Source organism: Salvelinus alpinus, chromosome 13 (assembly GCF_045679555.1).
Source record: "Salvelinus alpinus chromosome 13, SLU_Salpinus.1, whole genome shotgun sequence".
Classification (NCBI taxonomy): Eukaryota; Metazoa; Chordata; class Actinopteri; order Salmoniformes; family Salmonidae; genus Salvelinus; species Salvelinus alpinus.
Window position 1 is genome coordinate 19,892,578 of NC_092098.1, and position 23,750 is coordinate 19,916,327.

Here is a 23,750-nt window from a genome sequence, read left to right on the forward strand (position 1 = left end):
CCTTGATGACAGCTTTGCACAGTCTTGGCATTTTCTTGGCATAGTTTTGATGTCTTCACTATTATTCTACAATGTACAACATAGTAAAATAAAGAAAAACCCTTGAATGAGTAGGTGTGTCCAAACTTTTGACTGGTACTGTATGTGAGCATGGACGTCTGTATTTTCTTCATAAGTGTAATGTACACTCTTCTAAAACGGATGAGTTTAGTCTGCAGACAATTCACCAGAATAGCAGCACTTTGCACAGTGATCATATTACATGGGAGTGTAACTCCTCCATTTCCTCCTCTCTCTCTAATATGATTATTATGAGAGGTAGTGACTGAGGTGATTAGTGAAGATAATAACAGTTCCTCAGGTCCATCAACTCCTCTCTCTGTCCTGTGTTCTCAGGGAAAGGTAAGGGGATTATAGCACAGAGAGCTTGGTGTCCATAACTTTAGCTTTCCCCCAGAAATCTTAATTCAAGCGCAGCCTGTGCCAGCTTTCAGAAGATTCTAATCTCAGAACAATGTGCCCCTCAGAACCATTTTGATGTGAATTGGATGCGGTGACACTGATCACGACAGTGAGCTAGGATAAGATGTCAATAGATAGATTACCTGCCCAGCGCGTTATTCACACAAACCATGACACCTTCACTGTCAGATTCATTACTTATGTCACCACACGAATGAACCCTGGGAATGAGTGAGTAGGACAGGAAAGGGGGAAGGACAATCCCCTAAACTATGCCCCCCTTGATCAGGCATTATCAGTGTCCAATTGAAACCCAAGAACACTGGGACTGAGACAAATCCAGGAGGAACCCACTCACAGATCATAATCAACAACCTCACTGATGCTATCAGTCCACCTGCCACCAGTGACCTAATAATAATAATACACACAGAAAGCTACAGTAGCTGTACACATTACACACTGCCTGATAATCTAAGTGGACCCTGCAGGTTCCTGCCTTCACACCTAGTTTGGGTGTCCTGTCCAGGGACCTGGGATTGGAAGTGTGTGTGGAAAGGGATTTAGGGGATTGTGCTGGCAGTGGGGTGTGTCAGAAAGGAAAATAACTTGCATTACTGTTTTTGCTGTGTTGTGCATGTTAAATGGATGTTGTGTTTGTAGATTTTCTACTCTATATTATAAGCAAGATCACATTGTATTTTAGGGCTAGAAAATGATATTTCTCCCCACATTTTCCAGTGCTGTCTGTGTCCTTTGGGTCTCAGATGAGTGTCCACTCTGTTCCTCTTGGGGGCGCTGTATCTCAATGTGAGAGTCCAGACCTCCTTCCCGAAGGAAGCAGCAGGTAAAGCGTTCATCCTCATCATGCCTATGAAAGTTTATGAACTCTGGGACTTTATACTCTGTAAAACAGTACTGAAATCCCTGTATATGTTTCCAAAAAATTACAAATCAACACGTGTTAAAGTAGCTACTTTGCATCATTCAACATCAGTTACAGTAGGCTACATTAATGTCTCAACCCTCCTCTCTCCCTCCGTCTCTTCTCTCTCTGCTGTGGTCAGTGGCATGGGAGGGTTCTTGGTCACCTCCTTGATCAAGGCCCTTCTCCCCTGATTGCTCAGTTTGGCCAGAGCGGCCAGCTCTAGGAAGAGTCTTGGTGGTTCCAAACTTATTCCATTTAAGAATGATGGAGGCCACAGTGTTTTTGGGGACCTTCAATGCTGCAGACATTTTTTGGTACTCTTCCCCAGATTTGTTCCTTGACACAATCCTGTCTTGGAGCGGACAATTCCTTCGACCTCATGGCTTGATTTTTGCTCTGACATGCACTGTCAACTGTGGGACTTTATATAGACTTTCCAAATCATGTCCAATAAATTGAATTTACCACAGGTGGACTCCAATCAAGTTGTAGAAACATCTCAATGATGATCAATGGAAACAGGATGTACCTGTGCTTTATTTCAAGTTTCATTGCAAAGTGTCTGAATACTTATGTAAATAAGGTGTTTCTGTTTTCGCTGTTACGAATCCCGCCGAAGATGGTGCCTCTTCCCGTTCGGGCGGCGCTCAGCGGTCGTCGTCTCCGGCCTACTAGCTGCCACCGATCCCCTTTTCTGTTTCATTTAGTTTTGTCTGATTTGTTGCACCTGTTTTGTGTTTAGGTTCATTGTGGGCTATTTAAACCCAGTTGGCCCGCCGACTTTTGTGCGGGCTTGTTTTTCTGTTTGTGGTGTCGTATTTTCTTGTGGTGTCTGTTCCATGTGGATTTTGTCTTGTTTGTTTTAGACTGTTACTTGACGCGCCCTTGTATGTGTGGCGTAGCCTTCTCGTTATATTCTTTTGGAATATTAAATCCACTTGCTTCTCACTACCCTGCTCTCTGCGCCTGACTCCTTCATCACCACTTTTGGAATTGTGACATTCGCTTTGTCATTATGAGGTATTGTGTGTAGATTTAATTTTTTTTAATACATTTTACAATAAGGCTGTAACGTAACAAAATGTGGAAAAAGTCAAGGGGTCTGAATAATTTCCGAAGGCACTGTAAGTGCAGTTATTGTGAAGTGAAAACGTCTAGGAGCAATAACGGTTCAGCTGTGAAGTGGTAAGCCACACAAGCTCACAGAACGGGACCACCGAGTGCTGAAGCGTATAACATGTAAAAATCGCCTGTCCTTGGTTGCAACACTCACTACCGAGTTCCAAACTGCCTCTGGAAGCAACGTCTGCACAAGAACTGTTCGTTGGGAGCTTCATGTCATGAGTTTCCATGGCCAAGCAGCCGCACACAAGCCTAAGATCACCATGTACAATGCCAAAGGTCGGCTGGAGTGGTGTAAAGCTTGCCGCCATTGGACTCTGGAGCCGTTGAAACGCATTCTCTGGAGTGATGAATCATGCTTCACCATCTGGCAGTCCAACAGACAAATCTGGGTTTGGTGGATGCCAGGAAAAGCTACCTGCCCCAATATATAGTGCCAACTGTAAAGTTTGGTGGAAGAATAATAATGGTCTGGGGCTGTTTTTCATGGTTCAGACTAGGCCCCTTAGTTCCAGTGGAAAACCTTAACGCTACAGCATACAGTGACATTCTAGACAATTCTGTGCTTCCAACTTTGTGGCAACAGTTTGGGGAAGGCCCTTTCCTGTTTCAGCATGACAAATCCTTCGTGCAGAAAGCGAGGTCCATACAGATATGGTTTGTCGGGATCGGTGTGGAAGAACTTGACTGGCCTGCACAGAGCCCTGACCACAACTCCATCGAACACCTTTGGAATGAATTGGAACGCAGACCGTGAGCCAGGCCTAATCACCCAACATCAGTGCCGACCTCACTAATGTTCTAGTGTCTGAATGGAAGCAAGTCCCCTCAGCAGTATTCCAACATCTAGTGGAAAGCATTCCCAGAAGAGTGGAGGCTGTTAAAGTAGAAAAGGGGTGGCCAACTCCATATTAGTGCCCATGATTTTGGAAGGAGATGTTCAACGAGCAGGGGTCCACATACTTTTGGTCATGTAGTGTACACTCCCACATACAACAGTACTTCACAGTCAATACCAACACATACATTGCAGTTGACTGATCATACTCCTTAAAAAAACACTTTCTATGTATTATTTAGAAAAAAAGAAGAAAAAAAATCTTACTGATGCAGAATCCAGCTGTTAATTTTGTTTAATTTCACATCACCAAAGCAAAAAGGTTGCTGTGATTTAGCATAATATACAGTGTAAAACGGAAATCATTAAACGTAGTCATTAACTTTAGCTCCAGTGCTGCTGGTTGCTAAACGTATGGACGGTCATGAATAAATGCTAACTCAGCAGAAGAACTCTTCTACCACCAGCTCAAGGACTCAGGTCTCATACACACGTGGTATTTCTCATCGGTGTGCAATGGGACCATTCACAGGTTGGCTGGCCATGTTCACACACACTGTTTGCTTATCTTTCCTCTACCTGTGCATTTTCCCCCATCCCCCATCCCTCAATCTATCTGTCTGTCATCCTCTGCCTTATATAGGATCATTTTAATCAATCAATCAAATGTATTCATAAAACCCTTTTTACATCAGCAGATGTCACAAAGTGCGTATACAGAAACCCAGCCTAAAACCACAAACAGCAAGCAATACAGATGTAGAAGCACGATGGCTAGGAAAAACTCTCTCGGAAGGCAGGATGCTAGGAAGAAACCTAAAGAGGAACCATGCTCTGAGGGGTGGCCCGTCCTCTTCTGGCTGTGCCGGGTGGAGATTATAACAGTACATGGCCATTTAAGGACAGATTGTTCTTCAAGATGTTCAAACATTCATAGATGACCAGCAGGGTCAAATAATAATCACAGTGGTTGTAGAGGGTGCAACAGGTCAGTACCTCAGGAGTATGGCTTCCTGAACAATGCATACAAATGTCCATCAGTAACCTTTGTTTTTCCAATGCAATAAGCTACATTCACAAATGCACTGTAAATAGATCAAGGCTATGCCCTGAGCCAACCCAGGAAAGCTGGAATATCTCATCTGAATAATTAGGGTCTTCAGTGGACCAATTCAGTTTAGGATGGGGTAAGGACTTCCATTAAACAATTTGGTAGTTTTAATAGCTCAGTAGCCCAAGGCCTGGTGGCTAAAGAGATATATTTCAGTCTGGTGCCCTTGAATGGAGAACAATAGACAATATAGACAAATCACACATGGCACCTCTACACAGAATAGCCTAGAGGCTAATGTGGCACTGATACAACATTACCCAATAACTTTCCTTGGAATGACCGTTAGGGTCAGACAGTTACTTCATACTAATGCTGACTCTTCCCAGTGATGCACTCTGTGATGTCAATGTTTAACCTCAATGGCCTCTCAAGCTATAGAATGCCCCACCAAGGCTGTTGAGGGTGTGATTGTGTGTCAAATCAAATTTGATTGGTCACATAAACATGGTTAGCAGATGTTAATGCGAGTGTAGCGAAATTCTTGTGCTTCTAGTTCCGACATTGCAGTAATATCTAACAAGTAATCGAACAATTTCACAACAACTACCTTATACACACAAGTGTAAAGGGATGGATAAGAATATGTACATATTAATATATGGATGAGCGATGGCCGTGCGGCATAGGCAAGATGCAGTAGATGGTATAGAATACAGAATATACATATGAGATGAGTAATGTAGGGTGTGTAATCATTATATAAAGTGCCATTGTTTAAAGTGACTAGTGAAACATTTATTACATCCAATTATTAATTATTAAAGTGGCAAGAGATTTGAGTCAGTATGTTGGCAGCAGCCACTCATTGTTAGTGATGGCTGTTAAACAGTCTATTGGCCTTGAGATAGAGGGTGTTTTTCAGTCTCTCGGTCCCAGCTTTGATGCTTTCAGTAATTAGAGTGTGTCTGTAATGCTGTCATATACCACTGGCATGGGTGTGTTTATATGTGATTGGGGTTTATGTTCTTTAGAACCAGGGAAACGTTCAAAAAAGGATAAGGAACTAAACACCCAACAAAGCAAAACAAATCAGCAGTATTTGCACTTTGACTGACAGGCTTACATTATGGTTCCTCTCATTTGCTCAAGCCCTCACTTACGTACTTATCGTACTGTACTTCTCTCATGGAACAAAAGTACATTCCATGGCTACCATACGTTTTCTTTGACCTTTTATGAAAGACTTAAACCACAAATAACAAAATATTAATATAGAGGCAATAAAGTCAACTTCCCCTAGAAGTGCCTCCTTCCTTACGCTCTCTAATTACTGAAAGCATCTTCCTCCCCCTGGTCCCCCTAAACCACCGTACTCTCTACTTTATTCCTCATTCATCCCTCCTTCCCTCTCTCTCTCCCTCCGTCTGTTCTCTAGACAAAGTGGTAGATGGAGATATTTGGAGAATTCCTCAAGCTGACCAAACCAACCCCTTTGGCAGCGGCGCTCTCACTCCCTGTCCTTCTCCTAAATAAGGAGGTACACTTACAGGGGTGAAAAGAGAGAGAAAATAAAAAGATGTGTCATAGAATGAAATAAGAGTCCTAGAAGCTCATAGAAAAAAAAAGAGAAAAAAAGAGAAAAAAGTCCATATCCTTTTAAGGCTGTGGTTTCCTCCTCCCCTTCTGTCCTCTCCACCCCTCTTTCTCTCTCACTCACTTTTTCTCTTGAATGTGGTGAAGTCATTTAAGACAAACGTGTTTGTTCTTTTTAAGCCGGCACTCCCTGAGAGCAGACTCTGTACTCTGTTGTAAAGGAGAAGAGAGGAACTATTTTACACCAGCTCACAGAAACACAGGCCCAAAGCCACTTGCACGCATCTGAACAACTAAAGCTGCTCCCAACTAAGCACTGTAAGTACATACCTGGCTCCTTCTTAACACATTTGTCTCTAATTCATACTGTTACATTTCCTGGTGTATCAGACATTGTCAAAATGGTGTCTAGTACTTTCTCTAGCATGCTTGGTAAGTTGCTACTGACAGCGTTCTATAGTTTTGGACAGTCTATTTTAGGATTACATGGATGAGAGAGAGGGCGAAAAGGCTGTAGACATACTCACATGGGGTACACCTTCATCTTTTTTATATTCAACCTATAAACACACACACACACACACCAGTGGCGGTCGGTGCCGTTTAAGATGAGCGAGGATTTTAAAAAATGTATGAGTATGGCCTTATTTCTATTACAGCACATTAGATGACTGTCATTCATATTCCATTCACCCAGTTCATTGTAACATTGATTAGTTTAGGGTACTACATGATACTAAACTTTTCCATAATTCCATCACGAGGTTGCTACAACCTAGCTTATGAATGAAAGTTTACAACATACAGCAGGTGCACACATGTCGAGAGAAAATTTGAGGTGACAGACAGTGACACATTCAATACTGCCTTGTACACTCTTGCCTGCATCTAGCTGGTCTAGGGTGTAACCATTAGTCCAACAGTTTCAAACAAGAGTTTCTATTGGACAAATTCAGGTATGTTTATCCTCGTTTTTTTCCGTTTGCTTCCATTTAAACATTTGTCAACAGAATCAGCGGAATGAATACACCCCTGATCACATGTAAACACAGATCACTTTCATGGCAGCCACGTTGTATTCCTTCTCACATTTATGCGCTCTCCTCCTCTCACCTTTTCCCTTCACCTGTGGACTTCAATGAATGTGACCAGGCGAAAAAACCTTTCTAAGACAAACCATCTCATAACCGCTACACACAGCCTACATCGTTGTCACCATATTAGCTAAAGTAAAATCATAGTCAACATAGCTAATAGAACTAACGAGTTAGTAAACCTACTACGGTTAGGCAGTACAGTCGGTAAGCAATTACACTAGCGGGCCTGGTGGCCATAAACTAGTAAAACCAAAAGTTTACCTTGACTTGGAAGAGTCCCAGGGTTGTGTTGGATAGTCATTGCCAGCTAGCTAACATAGCATCCCTCTGTTTGAGCCGGGTGTTTGAGTAGGCTAAACTAGCTAGCTGCATATGCCAGCTAAGTAAGTGAAAGTCTCCTTCATTTTTTTTCTGCTTTGAAGACATTAAGTTGTTCAAAACTGTTCAACTATTGTCTTTCTCTCTCTTTGAGGCAACTACTCACCACATGTTATGCACTGCAGTGCTAGCTAGCTGTAGCTATTGCTTTCAATACTAGATTGATTCGCTGATCCTTTGATTGGGTGGACAACATGTCAGTTCATGCTGCAAGAGCTCTGATAGGTTGGAGGACGTCCCCTTGAAGTTGTCATAATTTCTGTGTAAGTCTATGGAAGGGGGTGAGAACCATGAGCCTCCTAGCTTTTGTATTGAAGTCAATGTACCCTACAGAGTGCTGTTGAGGCTACTGTAGACCTTAATTGCAAAAAAGTGTGTTTTAATCCATTATTTGGTGATGTGAATATATTTAGCATAGTTTTAAAAATGATAACTTTTTAAATGTTTCAATATTATTATTTTTATGAAATTCACTGAGGAAGATGGTCTTCCCTGATTCACACACATCCTGCCCTCTCTCACTCCGTCTATGCATGGCATATATCTAATTCATTCATTCATTCCACAATAACAGAATGATGCTGTGACTCAGATTTTTCACTTTAAAATGAATGTCAAACAAAAACCAATGATTGCAAAGTTAAACAAACCATACAACTCTATGCACAAGTACTTGTGCAAAGTTTGGTAAAATAATGAAGGTTTGTGCTGTTTGTGCCGTCATTCTGTTACCAAACTTTGCAACTGTTCTACAAGTAAATGTGTTTTTGTAACATTTTCAGTGGAAATTGTTAAAAGAGGCCTTTGTGCATACAGTTGTATGGTTTGTTTAACTTTGCAAGCATTGGTTTTTGTTTGGCATACATTTTACAGTGAAAAATGTCTAAGCATCAATTTGTTCTTCACTCTGCCCAGAGAGGCTCTATCATATGGATCCTGTTCACTATCAGATCCTGCATCATCAGATCCTGCTTCTTATCAAGTCCTGCTCTCAGCACTCTCACACACACACATTCAACTAGCTCGAAGTGTTTAAGGTTGCGAAGTGTTTTCGAAGTGTTTAAGGTTAACCTTTCACTGCTACCAAACCCGGATCCGGGAGCACCCCCCACAGTAAAAAAGCTGACTAGCATAGCCTAGCATAGCGTCACAAGTAAATACAAGCATCTAAATATCATTAAATCACAAGTCCAAGACACCAGATGAAAGATACAGATCTTGTGAATCCAGCCATCATTTCTGATTTTTAAAATGTTTTACAGGGAAGACACAATATGTAAATCTATTAGCTAACCACGATAGCAAAAGACACAACTTTTTTTTCTCCACCATTTTTTTCCTGCATGGGCAGCTATCACAATTTCGACTAAATAAAGATATATATAGCCACTAACCAAGAAACAACTTCATAAGATGACAGTCTGATAACATATTTATGGTATAGCATATGTTTTTTTAGAAAAATGTGCATTTTTCAGGTATAAATCACAGTTTACCATTGCAGCCACTATCACAAAACTCACCCAAAGCGACTAGAATAACTACAGAGAGAAACGTGTATTACCTAATTACTCATCTTAAAACATTTCTGAAAAATACACAGCGTACAGCAAATGAAAGCCCAACATCTTGTGAATCCAGACAATATTTCAGATGTTCTAAGTGTTTTACAGCGAAAACACAATATATCGTTATATTAGCATACCACATGAGCTAACATCACCCCAGCATTGATTCAAGGCAAAAAGCGCAATAACGTTATCACCACCAAAATATATTAATTTTTTCACTAACTTTCTCAGAATTCTTCAGATGACAGTCCTGTAACATCATATTACACAATGCATATAGAGTTTGTTCGAAAATGTGCATATTTAGCATCACAAATCGTGGTTATGCTATGTAATCAGTCAAAATATGGCATGCATTCTGGCCGGCGCCATCTTGGAAGGGCACCTAAGTTTACGATTATTTATCGATTAGATTGACTAAAAAAATACAGGTTGGACAGCTAATGAAAGATGCATTGGTTATTAATGCAACCGCTGATTTAGATTTTTAAAATTAACGTTACTAGACATACAGTGTGCGTTACAGCCAGACTAGTGCCGCAATAATGGCCGAAAAATGCGTTTACATTTTTCCACATAAATACGGAATAAAATCATAAATAGCTCTTACTTTTGGACGAGCTTCCATCAGAATCTTGGGCAAGGTGTCCTTTTGTCCAAAAGAATCGTTGCTTTGTTGTAAAACGTCCACTTCAACTTCGGAACTAGCAGCTAACATTAGCTACGTGGCACACACATGTCCAAATCCTCAAACGCAATACTACGAAAATTCCGAAAATAGCAATATACTCGCATAAACTGATATAAATCGGTTTCAAATAACTTCGTTATGATGTTTCTAACACCTATATCGAATTAAATCACAGACGGATATATCTTAGCCCGATAACAAGAGCTATTCAACATGCCATTCGGATGTCCTCTCTTGCGCCTTGGCGAGTGTCCAAAAGAACGTACATGTCACTCCATTGCCTTTTATAAACTCTGAGAAATACGTAGAGACTCCATTCCACTTCTCATTGGTTACTGACATCCAGGGGAAGGCGGGTGCAGTTCATTTCGATCCATAGGGCACACACAGAGCTTTAAACTGATCTGAGAACAGAGACTATTTTTCTGACCTTCGCATGTCCTGTCATGATTTTCGCTGTAGAAAGAGTTCTGGTTCACCCACAGACATAATTCAAACGGTTTTAGAAACTAGAGATTGTTTTCTATCCAATAGTAATAATAATATGCATATTGTACGAGCAAGAATTGAGTACGAGGCAGTTTAATTTGGAGACGCAAAATGTCGAAGTTGAAACAGCACCCCCTGTAGTGACAAGAAGAAGTTTAGCCATCAACTCCGAAATCTTAAGGTTAGGCATTAACTCCGACTGGTTAAGGTAAGCGTTAAGGTTTGGAATAGGCTTAGAACAAAAATCTAAAAAACAACTTTCTATCGCCGGATTCAAACTTGCAACCTTTGGAATCAGAAGCAGATGCTGACACCCATCCACCATCCCCTTCCACAACACCCTAGCTAAACCAAAACCTACTTGACGGTAACAACGCTCACTGTTGCCCCTAGTGGCCGGTTTCCACGTCATCTCCCAACGTCCTCAGACATGGATGGACGTCGAATACTGATATGTATCACGGGTGACCTGGCTGCACACACTAGCTACACCCCTTTTTAAAACGGGCAGCTCCATGCAAGACAAATTCATGGAATGATATAGGGGCTTTCTTTCTCATGATGTATGTACTGTATCTTTGAGATGGAGAAAGGGCTATCTATCTCAACATGCGGTCAGAGAGTGTTGTGTAATACATGGTTCCTCTTCATTTCCTGTCTATCTGCCGGTACCAGACCTTAGTGTAGCTGTGGTGTGGGAGTCAAACCTTATATGTGAGGGATGTTTAAGTGTATTCCCTGAAAACACTGTGACATGACATTTACAAGTTGCTTTGGAAACATTGAATGATGGATCTTTCGTGTAGTGACCCCAGTAGCTTTCACACTCTGTTTCACATCCCTGTAATAAAGTCACCTGTAACAGCAATGATTGAGCCATGTTTGAATGAGGACACAGAGCACATATTGGGTAATAGGAGGTACAAATGGCTTTCCAGGCTGAGTAAGGGCAGACTGTTGTTTTGAGAAGCCTGGTCTGTGCCTGTAGCAGAAGGCTTGGCCTTGTCAGGAGCCAACAGCTCTATCCTGCCCCCCTCCTCCCACTCCATGCGTATACAATAGCAGACTATGCTAGCAGCCCTCCTCTCCTTCCTCTTTTCCCTTCCTGGGGAAAAGTGCAGTAAACACATTTATGAACTCTCAATCACACATGGATGTATTCCGGTTCTTTGACGCAGCACACAGGTTTAACCCACGGCGTTTCACACAGTTTATAGAACCTGTTATAAACTTTCTATAAGGTTTGAGTGAGGTTTGGGAAGGATAGGGGTATCTGTAGTAATCTAACTGCCCCTGCCAACCCATAACAGTCCTCATCAGCCAATCAAGAGCACTCATGTTGAGAAGGCCTGATCCAGCCAGTGACGTGTGCCTGTACTAGTGATGCGTTAATCGCAAACAAACGGTTCTTTTTGAACGTTGGGAACCGAACTGCATGAAATGTCGTTCATTTGGCTCCCTGATTTGCATTCTGTTACTACAGCTTTTTGAGGTCCAGATAACGATTATCTGCAGATAACACATTTTTGTCCAAACACATTTTTGAAGTGTGTAAAAAGAATGGCAGGCCATTTAATAATTTGGTCAGGTACAAATGTATATGAACTCACGTCACGACCTGACATAATGGCAGGCAACTATGTAGGCTTTACATTTGCAGTTTTTTCATGGTTTCAGGTACATGTTTAAGTGCTACTGAACGAAACCCGGTTAGGAGCCAAATTAACGTCTCTTTTTGAACGGAGACAAATGAGCCGGCTCACTGAAAATACTCGGAATGTCCATCACTACTCTGTACTGAGCTGAAGGCGGATCCTCTCTGGGAATGCTAAAACAGTGCTCTGAGGCAGATCATCAGATTGAGAAACAGCCCTTCAGGTTAGAGCAGAATCTGGTATTTATGATGATATTTACAAGAGTTGTTGTCGGGCAATTCCATGGTAAGAGAATGACGTGGAGACTCCGACTTTTCACTTTAAATGTATGCCAAACAAAAACCATTGATTGCAAAGTTAAACAAACCATGCAACTCTATGCAAAAGGACTACTTTTAACAATTTCCACAGAAAATTTTACAAAAACACATTTACTCGAAGAACAGTGCGGATGTACAGTTTGGTAAAAGAGTGATTTTTCTCTCCCTCAGTTTTTTATGTGATCACATTTTCCAAAAACTCTGTTAAATATCTACTCTGAATTAAGATTCAAAGATGTCTGCAGACAGAATTGGGTGTCAGCTATGATACGACACCTTGAATTTGAGAAAAAATCTATTCTGGTTATTGAACTACTGTAAGTGAAGTGGATAAACACCCATTAACATAATGACATCATGGGTCCCTGATCTGTACTATACAGAAATGCATAATTATGAATGTCATTGTCTTCATGGTGATGCATCCTGAATCAAATCAAATGTTATTTATCACATGCGCCGAATACAACGGGTGCAGACTGTACCGTGAAATGCTTGATTACGAGCCCTTCCCAACGATGCAGAGTAAAAAATAAATAAATAAGAGGAATACAATACACAAGAATTAAGCTATATACAGGGAGTACCAGTACCAGATTGATGTGCAGGGGTACGAGGTATTTGAGGTAGATATTTACATAAAGTCAGGGTAAAGTGACTAGGCATCAGGATAGATAATAATATGGTATTTGAGGTAGATATTTACATAAAGTCAGGGTAAAGTGACTAGGCATCAGGATAGATAATAATATGGTATTTGAGGTAGATATTTACATAAAGTCAGGGTAAAGTGACTAGGCATCAGGATAGATAATAATACGAGTAAGAATAAAGAACAGATCAGCAGCAGCATATGATGAGTGTGAAAGTGTGTATGTGTGTATGTTCGCATGTGTCGGTATGCGCGTCTCTCCGTATGTAGTATACAGTATGTGAATGTGTGTGGTTTTTGTGTGAGAGTGTCAGTGTAGTGTGTGTGAGTGAGTGTGTATACTGTATAGTGTGTGTATATATAGTCTTGTGAGTGTGCATATAGCCAGTGCATATAGCCAGATAGAGTCAATGCAGATAGTCTGGGTAACCATTTAATTCACTACTGTGCCTGACTAAAGTATTCACATCCCTTGACTTTTTCCACATTTTGTTGTGTTACAGACTGGATTTAAAATGGTTTACATTGAGATGTTTTTGTCACTGGCCTACACGCAATAATGTTAAAGTGGGAATTATGTTTTTAGAAATGCTTTTAAATTCATTAAAAATGAAAAGCTGAAAGGTCTTGAGTCAATAAATATTCAACCCCTTTGTTATGGCAAGCATAAATAAGTTCAGGAGTATAAATTTGCTTAACAAGTCACATAATAAGTTGCATGGACTCTATGTGCAATAATGGTGTTTAACATGATTTTTGAATGACTACCTCATCTCTGTACCCCACACATACAATTATCTGTAAGTTCCCTCAATCGAGCAGTACATTTCAAACACAGATTCAACCACAAAGACCAGGGAGGTTTTCCAATGCCTCGCAAAGAAGGTCCCCTATTGGTAGATGGATTTTAAAAAAACAGACATTGAATATCCTTTTAAGCATGGTGAAGTTATTAATGACACTTTGGATGGCGTATCAATACACCCAGTCTCTACAAAGATACAGATGTAGAAAGCTCTTAGAGACTTACCCAGAAAGACTCACAGCTGCCAAAAGTGCCTCTTCAAAGTATTGACTCAGGTGTGGGAATATTTATGTAAATTAGATATTTCTGAATTTCATGTTCAATACATTGGCAAACATTTCTCAAAACAGGTTTCCACTTTGTCATTATGGGATATTATGTGTAGATGGGTGAGAAAAATATATTTAATCTATTTTGAATTCAGGCTGTAACACAAGAATGTGGAATAAGTCAAGGGGTATGAATACTTTCTGAAGGCACTGTATTTAGCAGTTTTATGTCTATTTAGCACTCTTATGGCTTGGGGTAGAAGCTATCTCTGTTGATCTGAAAGCCGATGCTCCGGTACTGTTTGCTGGACGGTAGCAGAGTGAACAGTATGGCTTAGGTGGCTGAATAAGTACACAAAGGTAGAAAATGTTTAAATAATCCATTGCATGTTTGGGTATTATTCTACACACTGCCTATTATTCTAATGAGCTCCGCCCCCAAGCAAGACCAAACCTGTACCAATCATAGACATCTATGTTTCACAAGTTTGGACATCATAGTGCAGCACAGTAGAGCACAGTAGAGTAGAGTACAGCACAGCAAAGTATAGTACAGTACACTACAGTAAAGTACAGTACACTACAACACAGTCAATTATACTGCACTCTACTCTAGTGTGCTCTACTGTACTGTACTAAACTCTACTAATGTACTGATCTATACTCTACTCTAATTTTCTTTACTGTAATGTACTGTCCAAACTTGTGAAACAGATTGGTTCAGATTTGGACTGAACAAATTTTAACTAGCACTACTTTTCAACTTCCATGGACGCCTGGTGTCGGTCGGTGCTGAGAGGGTGATTACAGTGAGGACTGGTTACAGTAAATGGAAAGAGAGGGGGCTCATGGGTAGGTGTCAGTAAGAGCCAGGATAGGTGATGTTAACTGCAGAGAGAGAGAGAGACAAGAGAGAAGGAAAGAGGGAGGGGTTGTCCAGACTGTTTTCACACTCTTGCTTTGACCACCAGATGACAGAAAGAGACAGAAAACAGTTATAAGCTGAACATAACAGTATGCCAGTGGAATACTGTTATGTTCAGCTCATAACTGTTTTCTGTCTCTCTCTCTCTGCAGTTAACATCACCTATACTGATAGTAGCAGGTCACCCAACTGCGGTTTGTGACTACTATGAACTTCCCTTGTAGCCATTTAAGTTGCAGTCATTCTGTTTCTTGGTAACAGAATTATGTGTTTTAATCACTTAATAAATCATAAACCAAATGTTATCAGTAAAAACACTAATGATTTAGTAGGTCTACCTATACTTGCTAATTCTGTTTAATTTCATCACCCTCCCTCATCATGAGGGAGAGAAATTAGAAAACATTTTAAAGATATCTGGGTTTTTGGTAACAGGCAATAACAAGACATTAGGCAATATTTCTTAAACTTACAAAAGGCCAAAGAATTCAGCAAAACTAAATATAATTGTTGGTATTAGTTTGCAGGGGTCAACACATCAACATTATTTTGCTTAGATGTATTTCTAATACCTTTAAAAAAATTATACTAAATGTTTTCTAAGATCACTTTTCCATCTGTTTGACCAGAATTCAAAGCCTTTGCTTATTCCAAATGTTTAGGATGGAAAATGTTTAGAAAAATGTACATATATACAATATATATGCCTTAATTTGTAAAAAAGATAGACTCTTAGCTTTCATTTGACACCACATTTGATGTGTTCCTATGAACTTCACATGTTGGTGCTCATAAGGCTTTTACATGGAAATGCAAACTGGACTCAGGGGTAGACGTAACATAGTAAATGTAAATTCGAGACACTCCAACTAGTATGATATTTTACGTTTCGTATGGCATGTATTAATTTGTGGGTGTCTATGATCCATTTCTTATGATATGTTACGAATTACAATTTGTTGTGGCTCTAACATTAGTTAGGTGGCTAGGAGGCTAAATCTAACGTTAGCTAAGTGGCTAACGTTAGCTAGGCTAGAGGTTAAGTTTAGGGGAAGGGTTAGCTAACATACTAAGTAGTTGCAAAGTTGCTAATTAGCTGAAATGCTAAAGTTGTCAATGATGAGATTTAAACACGCAACCTTTGGGTTGCTGGACATTCGCGTTATACCCTGACCAACCACCCTACTCTTGTTGTTGCCTTCAAGATGTACTATGCAGAAATCGCTCCTCCAATTCCTGGTTGCTAAAATTACAATAGTTAGCCTAATTTCCGTATATGTGACTAAACTAGCAAGTATAGTGTAGAGAATCATTGTACCATCTAAACAGCTGTGAAATATCTTTTCCATAACCGAAAATATTGTATTTTCAGCTGTTTGAAGCTCGTGAACAAAACCAAAAGTAAAAGATGCAAAAAATAAACTAGAAAAAGGGAAGCATAGAAATAGAGCACATAGAACCAGTCTACCACTTCTTAGACTTGTTTTCAATGAGAATGACAGATCTATAACTCATATAACCCCAAAAGTTACATATTACAGTTTTAAGTAACCTTTCGTCTTATGTAACCAGACCAAACGTAACATATCCTACTAATTTGAGTGTCGCATCCTGTTACAAACTCTGGTTGTGACATAACTAGGCTGACAGATAAGAGAACAACAGGTCCTTCCTCTACATCCCATATAACATATGTAATAATAACCCTACACTGCTCTGCTTTTCTCTGGGTGAGGAGAGACACTGACATGGAACTATTAGCTATTAGCTCTAATAGCTCTGGTCTGGGAGTCATTAGCTACTGGATGACAGCTAGTGAACTAGGATTAGGAAGTAATGCTTTCTCTGTGTTAGAGCTGACCAACATCAATAAATGCTAACAACTGTCACAAACAGTACAGCGGTGCACGCAACCACTCATATTGAGTAACACCTCTTGTGAAAGAATCAAGATAGTTGTGGCCCGGCCAAAACAGAATTATTAACACAATGGATTGCACAAATAATATGCAAGCATGGCCAATCTGAAATTCTGTCTTGGATTCTATTTTAGACACAATCAATCTTCGTGTTTGTGTGTGTGTCGTTGCTAAGGCCAGAGAGATCATAGAGGATCTCTCACAGATGTTTCTCTCACTCTGCACAAAAACAGGAAGCAGAGCATTGAGGTGCTTAAGGAAGAGAATGTGCTTACCAGTTTCACTGTAGTCTGGTTTGCCAGTGCCATTTCAAACATCACTTACAAGATCTGTGAAAAAACAGACGTGTACCTGCATGCTACAGTGTTATATTGGGCCTGTCTTCATATACAACTATGCTCCTACACACACACACTGACATTGACATATGCACTCAAGCAGTGCCTCCACCTCCTTTCCAAACACAGTATTAAGCCAGTATTAAATTGCTTGTCCTTTTCTTTTGCACGTTGATACCTCTATACAGCACAGGAGGTTGGTGGCACCTTAATTGGGGAGGACGTGCTTGTGGTAATGGGTGGAGCGGAATGAGTAGAATGGTATCAAACACGTGGTATTGTATGTGTTCGCCATTCCATTTGATCCATTCTAGCCATTCTTATGAGCCGTCCCCCTCTTAGCAGCCTCCACTGCTATACAGCCACAAGACCTGATTGAATACTATTGTGATAGCATGAATCAATGTGGTTTGATAACTGATACCTGAATGTTTACTTTAGAGGCAAGTAAAGAGGAGAGGGGAGGAGAATGTTGCTGTTAATTCTAGCTGCTCGTGATAATATCTCTTACTAATATCTCATATGTTTTACTCACCATGCAGCAACATGAGTCATCTGTTGAACAATGTCCTGTTCAGAGGGGATATTCAGTATGCCTCACTTTGAGACATACAGTAAGATCATAAGGTAATTGCGGATGTAGACATATAGCCCAACAATCTCATCTAGCTAGCATTATGCTCTGTGCATTTACAGACGTTGCATAGTATGGACTGGGCCACAGGGTTTGCCGCTTGCCACAGTGTCCTTTGTTGGGCACTAATACGCAGAAGAGTCAAAACACATAACAGAGTGAGTACGTATATGAAGGTTAACTGTAACAGCTACCCCAGGGAGAAAGGAAGGAAGTGACAGAGGAGAGACAGCTGGGAGGACTAAGCCAAACAGGATGTAGACAGCAGGGTGTGGCCGGGGAGGACAGGAAGCAGCTAGGAGCCAATGAAAGCAGCAGGCTCACAGAGAGATGACATTAACCTTTGACCCTCAGCTCTGAGATGTTCAGTAATAGTTATTATTCAAGATACCAGCACAGGTGCTGAGACTTTTCGATTCTACAGTCCAAGAATTAGGTCTAGATTTGAAGTCTCCATCTTGTGGTCTGTACTTCCATCTATTAAGTTCATTAGGAAGTGCATTGACGATGTCGTACCCACAGCAACGATAAAAACATTCCCAAACCAGAAACCGTGGATTGACGGCAGCATTCGCGTGAAACTGAAAGCGCGAACCACTGCTTTTAACCAGGGCAAGGTGACCGGAAGCATGACCGAATACAAACAGTGTAGCTATTCTCTCCGCAAGGCAATCAAACAGGCCAAGTCTCAGTACAGAGACAAAATCGAGTCGAAATTCAACAGCTCAGACACAAGAGGTATGTGGCAGGGTCTACAGTCAATCACGGATTACAAAAAGAAAATCCGCCCCGTCGAGGACCAGGATATCTTGCTCCCAGACAGGCTAAACAACTTTTTTGCCCGCTTTGAGGACAATACAGTGCCACTGACACGGCCCCCTACCAAAACCTGCGGGCTCTCCTTCACTGCAGCCGAGGTGAGTAAAACATTTAAACGTGTTAACCCTCGCAAGGCTGCAGGCCCAGACGGCATTCCCAGCCGCGTCCTCAGAGCATGCGCAGACCAGCTGGCTGGTGTGTTTACGGACATATTCAATCAATCCTTATCCCAGTCTGCTGTTCCCACATGCTTCAAGAGGGCCACCATTGTTCCTGTTCCCAAGAAAGCTAAGGTAACTGAGCTAAACGACTACCGCCCCGTAGCACTCACTTCCGTCATCATGAAGTGCTTTGAGAGACTAGTCAAGGACCATATCACCTCCACCCTACCGGACACCCTAGACCCACTCCAATTTGCTTACCGACCCAATAGGTCCACAGACGACGCAATCGCAACCACACTGCACACTGCCCTAACCCATCTGGACAAGAGGAATACCCATGTGAGAATGCTGTTCATCGATTACAGCTCAGCATTTAACACCATAGTACCCTCCAAACTCGTCATCAAGCTCGAGACCCTGGGTCTCGACCCCGCCCTGTGCAACTGGGTCCTGGACTTCCTGACGGGCCGCCCCCAGGTGGTGAGGGTAGGTAACAACATCTCCACCCCGCTGATCCTCAACACTGGGGCCCCACAAGGGTGCGTTCTGAGCCCTCTCCTGTACTCCCTGTTCACCCACGACTGCGTGGCCATGCACGCCTCCAACTCAATCATCAAGTTTGCGGATGACACTACAGTGGTAGGCTTGATCACCAACAACGACGAGACGGCCTACAGGGAGGAGGTGAGGGCCCTCGGAGTGTGGTGTCAGGAAAATAACCTCATACTCAACGTCAACAAAACAAAGGAGATGATTGTGGACTTCAGGAAACAGCAGAGGGAGCACCCCCCTATCCACATCGACGGGTCAGTAGTGGAGAAGGTGGAAAGTTTTAAGTTCCTCGGTGTACACATCACGGACAAACTGAACTGGTCCACCCACACAGACAGCGTTGTGAAGAAGGCGCAGCAGCGCCTCTTCAACCTCAGGAGGCTGAAGAAATTCGGCTTGTCACCAAAAGCACTCACAAACTTCTACAGATGCACAATCGAGAGCATCCTGTCGGGCTGTATCACCGCCTGGTACGGCAACTGCTCCGCCCACAACCGTAAGGCTCTCCAGAGGGTAGTGAGGTCTGCAGAACGCATCACCAGGGGCAAACTACCTGCCCTCCAGGACACCTACACCACCCGATGTCACAGGAAGGCCATAAAGATCATCAAGGACAACAACCACCCAAGCCACTGCCTGTTCACCCCGCTATCATCCAGAAGGCGAGGTCAGTACAGGTGCATCAAAGCAGGGACCGAGAGACTGAAAAACAGCTTCTATCTCAAGGCCATCAGACTGTTAAACAGCCACCACTAACATTTAGCGGCCGCTGCCAACATACTGACTCAACTCCAGCCACTTTAAAAATGGGAATTGATGGAAATTATGTAAAAATGTACCACTAGCCACTTTAAGCAATGCCACTTAATACAATGTTTACATACCCTACATTACCCATCTCATATGTATATATACTGTACTCTATATCATCTACTGCATCTTGCCATCTTTATGCAATACATGTACCACTAGCCACTTTAAACTATGCCACTTTATGTTTACATACCCTACAGTACTCATCTCATATGTATATACCGTACTCTATACCATCTACTGCATCTGCCATGCCGTTCTGTACCACCACTCATCCATATATCTTTATGTACATATTCTTTATCCCTTTACACTTGTGTGTGTGTGTAAGGTAGTAGTGTGGAATTGTTAGGTTAGATTACTGTTGGTTATTACTGCATTGTCGGAACTAGAAGCACAAGCATTTCGCTACACTCGCATTAACATCTGCTAACCATGTGTATGTGACTAATAAAATTTGATTTGATTTGATTTGATTTACTATGGCCATGTTAATTTTTTATTTATTTATTTATTTAACCTTTATTTAACTAGGCAAAATCAGTTAAGAACAAATCCTTATTCACAATGACGGCCTACCCCGGCCAAACCCTCCCCTAACCCAGACGACGCTGGGCCAATTGTGCGCCGCCCTATGGGACTCCCGATCATGGCCGGTTGTGATACAGCCCAGGACGCCTCTAGCACTGAGATGCAGTGCCTTCGACCGCTGCGCCACTCGGGAGACCACACTACTATGTGCCCCCCTAGCATAGTAGTCTTCAAGTTGGTAGGCATTTAGGGTCTCTGTTATAAGTTCTGAACTCCAGATCAGAGGGCCTGACAAATATATTTGCACACATACACACACACAGACAGAGAAAGAGATCATCAGACTCTGATTACGGAGCTATTTGTGTTGGCTCAGGGCCAGTTTTGAGGGTGTCGGCAGGCCAGGGACATGAATGTGAGTGCTGTTCCATCTATTAAGTGTCCCTGTTGAGCCAAGACAAAACCAAAAATAGTTACACTGCCACTGTTACACATATAGAAAACCTATCACAGTATTCATGGAATTCTCTATGTGAGGAAGTTGCTCCTCACCTACAGACATTTCTGGTTTATCATATTTACTCAAAGTATATATATTTCTTCAAGTTATTTATTTAAGAGCAAGTTGTGTTTTTTGTATGTATTTATTCAGTCAGTCACTTCCACAGTTCTACATTTACTTGTCCACCATATCAAACCTCTACAGCAAATTGTGGTCATGTGTTTAATTATTTATTTATTTATAATGGCTAAGCAGTAATGATGTGGCTAACTGAAACAGCTGATTTTATTCCTGGTAATTAGGTCACCTGCCATTTTAAATAGGTGTGCCCAAATTGTTTTCAGTTGGTTGTATTGTAACCCAGGTGAGCCATGGTTTTAAGCTGCCGATGTATTAGGGTTTTACCTAGCTCTGAAAATGCATGTTTAATGTGTAGAAATGTTACCTTTGAACAGTTTATCAATCTTTAAAGCTGTTTAAGGAGTAATATCTTGTATGATGTATATTATGTAGGCTGTTGTTTTGTTGTGATTGTTTGGACCCCAGGAAGTAAGCAGCAGTTAATGGGGATCCTAATAAATCTTACCACTATGGGTTAGTGTAAAAGAATTGGCCTTACTTTGTCTTTACCTTTTTGTTAGCTTCTATAGAAGTCAAGTGTATGGAATGGTAAATACCACCTACAACAAAGAGAACGCACCAATGTTTGCCTGCCCTATCTGAAACAATATCTCTCCTTGCAGGAACAGTCATGGCAAACAAAGGTCCCTCCTACGGTCTGAGCCGTGAGGTGCAGAGTAAGATCGATAAAAAGTATGACCAGGATCTGGAGGAGAGGCTGACCGAGTGGATCATCGCCCAGTGTGGAGCTGGAGTGGGCCAACCCGAGGCAGGCAAGACCGGCTGGCAGAACTGGCTCAAGGACGGATGTGTGAGTGTCTCTTTCTCATACCTTGTATGAGGTAGATGTAGCTGTCTGCTTGAATTTGTCTGCCAGTCTTGCACAGGTAGTGAATACTTTTACCCTCTCCCTGTCTCCCCCTCTCCAGGTGCTGTGTGAGCTGATAAACAGCCTGTCCAGTGGGAACAAGCCCATCAGGAAGATCCAGAGCTCCGGCATGGCCTTCAAACAGATGGAGCAGATCTCCCAGTTCCTCAACGCGGCTGAGAAGTACGGCATCACCAAGACCGACATGTTCCAGACAGTCGACCTCTGGGAGGGTATGTACATCCAGCCAGCTGCCGTCAGCTGTACCCTCCCACATTACACCAAATACACAAATCACTTCTATCCTCAGTTCAACTAGCATGCTATACAGAGCATTTAAAATACGAATGCTGCTTATTCACCATGTCTAAAGGATCTACATTCATTGTTTCATAGAATATGCTGTACAGTAGTTGCAGTCCCTCCTACTAAAGTGTATTAATGTCTGTAGGGAAAGACCTGGCTGCTGTCCAGAGGACCCTGATGGCCCTGGGAAACCTGGCTGTCACCAGGGACGATGGGACTTACCGTGGCGACCCCAACTGGTTCCATAAGTGAGTCAGAACCTAATTTTTGTCCTGTCATTAAACTGATCTCAAAGGGAAACGTTTGCTTACATGAACAGTGACTATAAATGTAGTGTGGTGTACATGACGGTGTCTGTCTGCAGGAAATCGATGGAGAACAGACGTGATTTCTCAGAGGACCAGCTGAATGAAGGCAAGAGCGTCATCGGCCTGCAGATGGGCACCAATAAGGGGGCATCTCAGGCTGGCATGACAGGGTATGGGCGACCCAGGCAGATCCTAAACAACAACCCCTAAAACCATGACAATGTCCTGTCACCCCACACCTCAGTACATTTCTCCCTCTCTGGGCCAGTCACTGAAGACAGAAGCTCTCTAACTCAAACAGGAGAGACAAAAAAAAATGTAAGACCAAACTGGACCAAAACAGGGACTATAAAACATACTCCTGCACACAAACCTAGTGACCAAAGTCTGTAAAATCATGTTAAATTGAATATGTCGACCGAACATGGCTACATAAGAAAGAAACAGACATTTCATTTAGATACTGCTTTTAAAACTGCACTCTGATGGTAATAAGTCTCAATGTTGGGTTTGTACTGGCAAAGATGCAGTAAGATGCTGTCAATAATAAAGATGTTAGGCCACCTTTCAAGAGCTCTCTTTCTTGTATGTTGATTCTGAAATAAAGTTCAGTTTAATTTGAAAAATGCTTCTCATTCTTTACAATGTATTGATACCAAAGATCTACACTGCGCCATGACTGTAATGAGAAATATAAACTCAACATTGTTAAGTTTTGGTCCAATGTTTCATGAGCTGAAATATGGACTCCCAGACATTTTCAAAGCTTATTTCTCATTTTGTGCACCAATTTGTTTACAGCACTGTTAGCATTTCTACTTTGCCAAGATAATCCATCCACCTGTCAGGTGTGGCAAATAAAGAAGCTGATTAAACAATGATCATTACACAGGTGCACCTTGTGCTGGAGACATGGCCACTTTAAAATGTGCAGTTTTGTCACAACAATGCCACATGTCAAGTTGAGGGCGTGTGCAACTGTCATGCTGACTGCAGGAATGTCCACCAGCGCTGTTGCCAGAATTTA

General features: G+C 41.7%; 1 protein-coding gene across 1 annotated transcript; it reads left to right on the forward strand.

Moving 5' to 3' along the window:
• The first annotated feature begins 6,062 nt into the window (after positions 1 to 6,062).
• LOC139537362 (transgelin-2-like) lies at positions 6,063 to 23,349 on the forward strand. The gene is made up of 5 exons (XM_071338587.1): positions 6,063 to 6,315; positions 21,865 to 22,052; positions 22,171 to 22,342; positions 22,561 to 22,663; positions 22,780 to 23,349. The coding sequence occupies exons 2-5, from the start codon at positions 21,873 to 21,875 to the stop codon at positions 22,931 to 22,933; spliced, it is 609 nt and encodes a 202-aa protein (XP_071194688.1). The 5' UTR covers positions 6,063 to 6,315; positions 21,865 to 21,872; the 3' UTR covers positions 22,934 to 23,349.
• Positions 23,350 to 23,750: the final 401 nt, after the last annotated feature.

What these genes read in the sequence shown, in the direction of transcription:
- LOC139537362 (XM_071338587.1), top strand. Translation starts at nt 21,873, where the DNA reads ATGGCAAACAAAGGTCCCTCCTACGGTCTGAGCCGTGAGGTGCAGAGT. An exon ending in ACTGGCTCAAGGACGGATGT is followed by an intron (nt 22,053 to 22,170) that starts GTGAGTGTCTCT and finishes CCCCCTCTCCAG; the next exon opens with GTGCTGTGTGAGCTGATAAA. An exon ending in GACAGTCGACCTCTGGGAGG is followed by an intron (nt 22,343 to 22,560) that starts GTATGTACATCC and finishes TAATGTCTGTAG; the next exon opens with GGAAAGACCTGGCTGCTGTC.